Source organism: Limulus polyphemus, unplaced genomic scaffold (genome assembly GCF_000517525.1).
Source record: "Limulus polyphemus unplaced genomic scaffold, Limulus_polyphemus-2.1.2 Scaffold3558, whole genome shotgun sequence".
Lineage (NCBI taxonomy): Eukaryota > Metazoa > Arthropoda > Merostomata > Xiphosura > Limulidae > Limulus > Limulus polyphemus.
Window position 1 is genome coordinate 114,269 of NW_013669168.1, and position 7,360 is coordinate 121,628.

The following is a 7,360-nucleotide window of genomic DNA, read 5'->3' on the forward strand; positions in this document are numbered from 1 at the left end:
CTTGGCTTCCAAGAGAAGTGATTACTGGTAAAATACTGTTGATCATGTCTGGGTTTTCAAGAGAAGTGATTACTGGTAAAAGACTGTTGATCATGTCTGGGTTTCCAAGAGAATTGATTACTGGTAAAATACTGTTGATCATGTCTGGGCTTCCTGACTGCCTGTTTCTAAACTAGGAGAAGATTTTGTTGATCAAATTCTCTGAAGTTTTGTTACTGAACTGGTTGGAGACTGTTGATCAATTCTAGGTTTTCTCAAAGTCTGTTACTAAAATAGAAGACTGTTGATGAACTTTAGGTTTTCTCAATGTCTGTTACTAAAGTAGGAGACTGTTGATGAACTTTAGGTTTTCTCAATGTCTGTTATTAAAGTAGGAGACTGATCAACTGTAGGTTTTCTCAGTGTCTGTTATTAAAGTTTGGGACTCTTGATGAACTTTAGGTTTTCTCAATGTCTGTTACTAAAGTAGGAGACTGTTGATGAACTTTAGGTTTTCTCAATGTCTGTTACTAAAGTAGGAGACTGTTGATGAACTTTAGGTTCTCACAATGTCTGTTACTAAAGTAGGAGACTGTTGATGAACTTTAGGTTCTCACAATGTCTGTTACTAAAGTAGGAGACTGTTGATCAACTTTAGGTTTTCTCAATATCTGTTACTAAAGTAGGAGACTGTTGATCAACTTTAGGTTCTCTCAATGTCTGTTACTGAAGTAGGAGACTGATCAACTTTAGGTTTTCTCAGTGTCTGTTACTAAAGTAGGAGACTGATCAACTTTAGGTTTTCTCAGTGTCTGTTACTAAAGTAGGAGACTGTTGATCAACTTTAGGTTTTCTCAATGTCTGTTACTAAAGTAGGGGACTGTTGATGAACTTTAGGTTTTCACAAAGTCTGTTACTAAAGTAGGAGACTGTTGATGAACTTTAGGTTTTCACAAAGTCTGTTACTAAAGTAGGAGACTGATCAACTTTAGGTTTTCTCAATGTCTGTTATTAAAGTAGGAGACTGTTGATCAACTTTAGGTTTTGTCAATATCTGTTACTAAAGTAGGAGACTGTTGATGAACTTTAGGTTTTCTCAATATCTGTTATTAAAGTAGGAGACTGTTGATGAACTTTAGGTTTTCTCAATATCTGTTACTAAAGTAGGAGACTGTTTATCAACTTTGATTAGAAGTTAGTGAAAAGTTGGATAAAAAAAAATTAAGATCTATTGTGGTATTTGACAAACGAGAGACTTCCAAAGTATTTTACTCCTGCATAATGCTGTTGCAAGTAATTGTTCGCTGTTTAGCTATTGAAAAAATTGTCTGTTGTTTTGTTTTTGAGCAACTGCCATGTTAGAATTTACTTTATAGCATTTTTTCTGTGGAAAATTAGATTAGACTACACTGCTTAAGTAACGTTTTTGTTCATAAAGTTTTTGATTAATTTGCATTAATTTTTCATTTTAATTTGCACTTTAGAATTGGACAAGATATGCAGGTTCAGTTAGCTTTTTTAAAAGTAAACTAGTTTCCTTGTTTTGATTTAGCAAGTTGTGTTTTCTGGGAGGAAGATGGATTATTCAAGGTCAGTTTTGTTGGATGAAGATGGATTAATGAAGTTCAGTTTTGTTGGAGGAATATGGATTATTCAAAGTCAGTTTTGTTGGAAAAAGATGGATTATTCAAGGTCAGTTTTGTTGGACGAAGATGGATTATTCAAGGTCAGTTTTGTTGGAAAAAGATGGATTATTCAAGGTCAGTTTTGTTGGACGAAGATGAATTATTCAAGGTCAGTTGTTGTAGGAAGATGGATTATTCAAGGTCAGTTTTGTTGGAGGAAGATGGAGCACATAGGATCACATACAAAATTTGTAATGGTTTTCAAATGAGACCCAAGACTCAACTGCTTTCAATTAGTTTACTATTCTTCTTCAGGAGAATGAAGAAGGAGATTAGTGATCAGTTAATAGATCAGTTCAATTTTCTGGGAGGACAAAAGTACAATATATATATCAATGTTCTTTTAACTAAAAGTAATGAAGTCAGCTTTTTAAAAGTAAAATTAAATTACTTTGTTTGAATTGTGATTGTAATTAAATAAAAATCATTTGTTTTAATGATGTTGATTTCTCACTAATAAATCAAGGGCTATTAGAAACTGATTTTAATGTTTTCACACACTGGTTTGTTTAGTGGTGTTTCACATTTTATATTTATAATTTGTTAGAAAGGTGATGTTCACTTGGAATTAAGAGTAACAGTTTTTTTTTGATAAATGGAGAGTTAGAGAAAATCTTATTAATTTCATAAAAAGGTAATTGCTAACTGTACTTGACTATAACATGAGTTTAATTTCTGTGATAATGGAATATTAAAATATGAATTCTGGTAAGAATAGGTTTAGAAATACTTAAAAATAGAGGTTAATAATAGGCACACAATTAGATACTATGAGAAATAATTTTGTAGTATCTTATTAAGTTGGTAATGTGTTCTGTAATTCCTTTATATATTACTCTAATAAGTCAATCTTTAGATAGCTTAACCCGAGCAGATGCTGCCAGCATTCGGCCAAAAGTCACGATTTACCCATTTGTAAACTAATCCAAACCATGTTATTATCCACCTTTTGTAATTAAACCAGGAATTTTATAAGGTATGGTGATAGTTATTAGGACATCATGATAATAATTCAAGAGTTCAATTACAGTGTGTAAAATTTTTTAAGTTGACTAAGATTCTGTTAGTGACTGATATTGTAGTTTCTTTGTTGAAAAAATTAAAAATGTTTCATTTGTCTTCTAGGTAGTATTGGCAGACAAAGATCGGAATTTTACTCACGGCTTCAAGTTTACCAGTCAGGTCTAGGTTGTCCAATCTGCCCTAAAGTATTCAAAGATAAATCTCTTCTAAAGCAGCATTTCAACTTGCACACCAATGTCAATCAGTATTCCTGTAAATTGTGTGGGAAGAGCTTTAGGTGGCGCCACCAGAGAATAAAACACTTACGCCTAGCCCATTCTGAATAACTTACTTACCAGCTGCTTTGTTGAGTAAAGTAGTTTTATTTTCTTCTTGTTATAAAACTGTTCAGCAAGTAAAAGTTGAAATTTATTATGTATGTAAAAAAAAATATTATAAATTCTGTACTACTAAAAATATCTTTAATTACAAGTGTTTTGGAAGTATTTCAAATTCTAACATCAGCGTTTAAGCCTCAAAAAAGTTAATTCATGACATCCTAACTACAAAACGCTAGAATTTTTTAAAATTAACCTTTTGAGGTTTTAGTGGTGGTGATGGAATACTGTAATGTCTTTAACTAAATGTGTTTTTGGTTTTACTGTGTTTCCACCTTCTCAATCAGTTCTTAGTTAAGTTAATGATGTAATGTTTGTGTTTCTCTCATTTTTATCGAACATTTACATTTATTTCATTTCCAGTGGAAGCTAAAACCTTTTAGATTTTTCTGACAGAGTGTTTTAATTTTTTCTATAAGATCCTAGTTTGTGTTGTTGTATGTGGTTTTGTATCTCTGTGTGAACAATAAAGAGGTTCTTAATCCTAGTTTGTGTTGTTGTATGTGGTTTATTATCTCTGTGTGAACAATAAACAGGTTCTTAATCCTAGTTTGTGTTGTTGTATATGGTTTTGTATCTCTGTGTGAACAATAAACAGGTTCTTAATCCTAGTTTGTGTTGTTGTATGTGGTTTTGTATCTCTGTGTGAACAATAAACAGGTTCTTAATCCTAGTTTGTGTTGTTGTATGCAGTTTTGTATCTGTGTGTGTGAACAATAAACAGTTCTTAATCCTAGTTTGTGTTGTTGTATGTGGTTTTGTATCTCTGTGTGAACAATAAAGAGGTTCTTAATCCTAGTTTGTGTTGTATTCTTCTTAACTGGGTTTTACAATATTTCAACTGAACTTTATTTTTTTGTGATGCTTTACATTAAGTTATTGTTTAAGGAAACATTCTATCATGTGGTGACCAACCTAAATCTTCTAGTTTGTGATTTCTTCACCAGGAGATGTCTCTCTTTCTTTTGCTATTGTGCAGAGTTTTTACATTATATTACTTTCTGCTTCAGAGCTGAGCACCACCAAGTGATTAGTGTTTCAGACTGTGGGTCCAAGGTTCGTACCCCCCTTACAGTAAAATAAAAACAGCACTCCACACACTGGGGCCATGGGTGTATTATAAGAGTGACAGTCAAAACCAATTATTCAATTAGAATAACCCATGAGTTGGTGTTTGCTAGCTGCCTTTCATCTTAGCCGATTACTTCCAAATTAGGGAAACCTAATGCAGATAGCTTTTGAGTTGTTTTGTGAAAAATTCAAATATTTTCTTAATTTGATAGAGTCTAAATGTTCTTATATTATGTCTTGGTGATTGTTTTGTTTAGCAGAAGGTTCTTGTTCTGTTGTTGGTTTGTACATCGTATTAATTTAACCTGTTTAGTGATGAACCCATTTTGTTTTTATCTTGAAGGTCATCTAATCAGGCACATATTGAAATCCCCAGCAGGTGAGAGAGAGGCAGATACAAAGTGATTCACAGTGTGTTATTCATTGTTAAGTACTCATTTGATTGGATTATATGTTTAATAGTAATGCTACTGATGAAGGTTGACTTATAAACAATGCATATTTAGCTGTTATCTCCATTATCCCATTAGATAAATATGCCACAAATTGGTTCCAACAGGATGGGGCCCTAAAAGTTTTGCCTTGTGTGTGAGTTGACAAAGTTTTGAATATTGCCTTTCCACAGAGTAAATTAACAGGAAAAGTCTGGTGTAATGGCCACCAAGAAGCTCCTTCTGACTTTGGTTTATTGTTGACTTTAAAATGTTGACCATGGAACATGTGAAGGACAACTTTAACCTAAAATACCTATTCAAATCTCATGCCTGATATGTTTGCCAGAAGAAAATATGATAATTAGTGATAATGAAAATGAATAATTCTGATGTTGATCATATTTTTGTTCCATCTGTTGCCACAAGTTTTCTGTGTTATAAATATGTAAAAAATGTTACAGAAACAAAGTTTGTGTGATTAGTATCATTTCATACTTTTTACCATTGAACGATTATTTCACGATTGTAAATTTTAGAGAATTGTGTTTGACATTTCATTAGTTGTACTTAGAAAATATGTTTTGAAACCACTTTGAGCTAGCTGAACACCTCAAGATTAGTTGTTACTGTGTCTTTAGCATGCCTCAGTCTCCATGGATTTTAGAAAGATCAAATATAGCGAGTCCCCTCCTCTCTCACCACCTTGCAAGATTCTCCTTTGGCCATGTTAGATTTTGTGGAATGTTGTTTCTCCACTTAGTTATTCTCTAAACAAGTAGTGATTCTTCTTCAAATGGATAGCTATTCAGTTTTCCCTCTACTCTGACAAGTGGCTAGTTCCTGGTTTTCATTATAAATTAAGTACAGGCTCAACAGTGTATTAGACACACAGAATACTGAGGAACCTCTTTGTCTGCTTTTCAGGTGAAATTTTTAAATTAGATTTGAACTGTAAGACAATGTATTTTTTTCATTTCTTTTAATTTTCAATAAAAAAAATGATGAATCCTCTAACTGCAGCTCAAAATCTCAGAATGTTATTCTCAAAGACAGAACTATTTGTCCAGAAGATAATTGTGCATGGCATTGCTGGTTGGTTACTTCTCATCGTGAATGCTGGGTCCATAATATAAATATAAAAAGGAACAACGTACATGAATTTCACTATTTGTATCCCATACTTTGTCTAATACGTGTGTGTTGTGGTGGTTGTTTTAAAAACTGAATTTATTTGGAGTTATATTGAGTAAGTCCACCAAACAGGAGATTCAGTCAAGAGGTGGTATTAGAGAACAAGTGGTAAACTTTTATTGTTTAAATTAAAGAATGAACAGGTGACAGTGTATGAAAAACAATGAAAAAAGAATGAACAGGCGATAGTGTGTGAAACACAATGAAAACAATATATTAATAAAAAAATACTGTGTATATGTGTGTGTGTGTGTGTGTACTTGCTTAAGTTAGATAGTTGTTTCTTCAAGAAGTTTCTCAAGATGAAGACCAGGTCAAGACTAATTAAGTGCAAGGTTTGAGGCTTTAAAGAAACCGTGCTTTTACCCATCTAACATGCAATACCATGTAAATGGTCATTCTCATTACACACAGGTAAGGCCATACTTGTAGATACTACCTGTACAGCTATTAAAGGACACTGCTATTGGCCTACTGAAACAAGCAATGTTCTCCACGGGCAGTAACAAGTATCACCAACTCTGAAATTGACAAAGGTAGCTTGAAGAAAGATCAACTTAATGGTGATATGTGAAACCTGCACATATTTACTACAAAGATTAACTTAATGGTGATATGTGAAACCTGCACATATTTACTACAAAGATCAACTTAATGGTGATATGTGAAACCTGCACATATTTACTACAAAGATCAACTTAATGGTGTTATGTGAAACCTGCACATATTTACTACAAAGATCAACTTAACGGTGTTATGTGAAACCTGCACATATTTACTACAAAGATCAACTTAACGGTGTTATGTGAAACCTGCACATATTTACTACAAAGATCAACTGAATGGTGATATGTGAAACCTGCACATATTTACTACAAAGATCAACTTAATGATGATATGTGAAACCTGCAAATATTTACTACAAAGATCAACTTTAATGGTGTTATGTGAAACCTGCACATATTTACTACAAAGATCAACTTAATGGTGTTATGTGAAACCTGCACATATTTACTACAAAGAATAATTTCAGATTAAAACTAATACTACAGAAAACTATGGTATATTTTTACACCACATGTCTTATAAATACAGTAGGAATGGGCCTGATGTGCAATACAAATTAAAATCTCAAACATACTGCAAAGAAAACTTTATAAACACTGTTGAGTAGTAAACAAAGCAACTGCAGAGTAACAAGCCACCAAATCATTTGAGAAACTCAGTAGAGTAAAAAGCAAAATATCACAAGACCACAATTTTGTCAATCTGACTGACTTACTGATAGCTCTCTCCCATGTTCATCTTATGCAAATCTAAATGCACATGGTTGAATTATGCTAAGTTGGCTAAAAGTGTTTTTCTTAGTTTTACTTATAGCAATAGTTGATGACACGATGAAGACCAGGTCAAGACTAATTAAATGACCTTGGCTAAAAGTGTTTTTCTTAGTTTTACTTATAGCAATAGTTGATGACACGATGAAGACCAGGTCAAGACTAATTAAATGACCTTGGCTAAAAGTGTTTTTCTTAGTTTTACTTATAGCAATAGTTGATGACATGATGAAGACCAGGTCAAGACTAATTAAATGACCTTG

At 32.7% G+C, this 7,360-nt stretch overlaps 1 protein-coding gene across 2 annotated transcripts in view; it reads left to right on the plus strand.

Moving 5' to 3' along the window:
- Nucleotides 1-3,551, plus strand: part of LOC106469582 (protein tramtrack, beta isoform-like) — a 57,413-nt gene extending 53,862 nt beyond the window's left edge. Inside the window, exon 5 of one of the 2 annotated variants that reach the window (XM_022398154.1) lies at nt 2,790-3,551. In XM_022398154.1, coding sequence (XP_022253862.1) covers nt 2,790-3,013 — 224 coding nt within the window. In that variant the 3' untranslated portion in view covers nt 3,014-3,551. Of the gene's footprint in view, nt 1-1,531; nt 1,999-2,789 lie in introns of those variants that run through there. The other variant, XM_022398155.1, reaches the window with a different exon arrangement.
- The last annotated feature ends 3,809 nt before the right edge of the window (nt 3,552-7,360 follow it).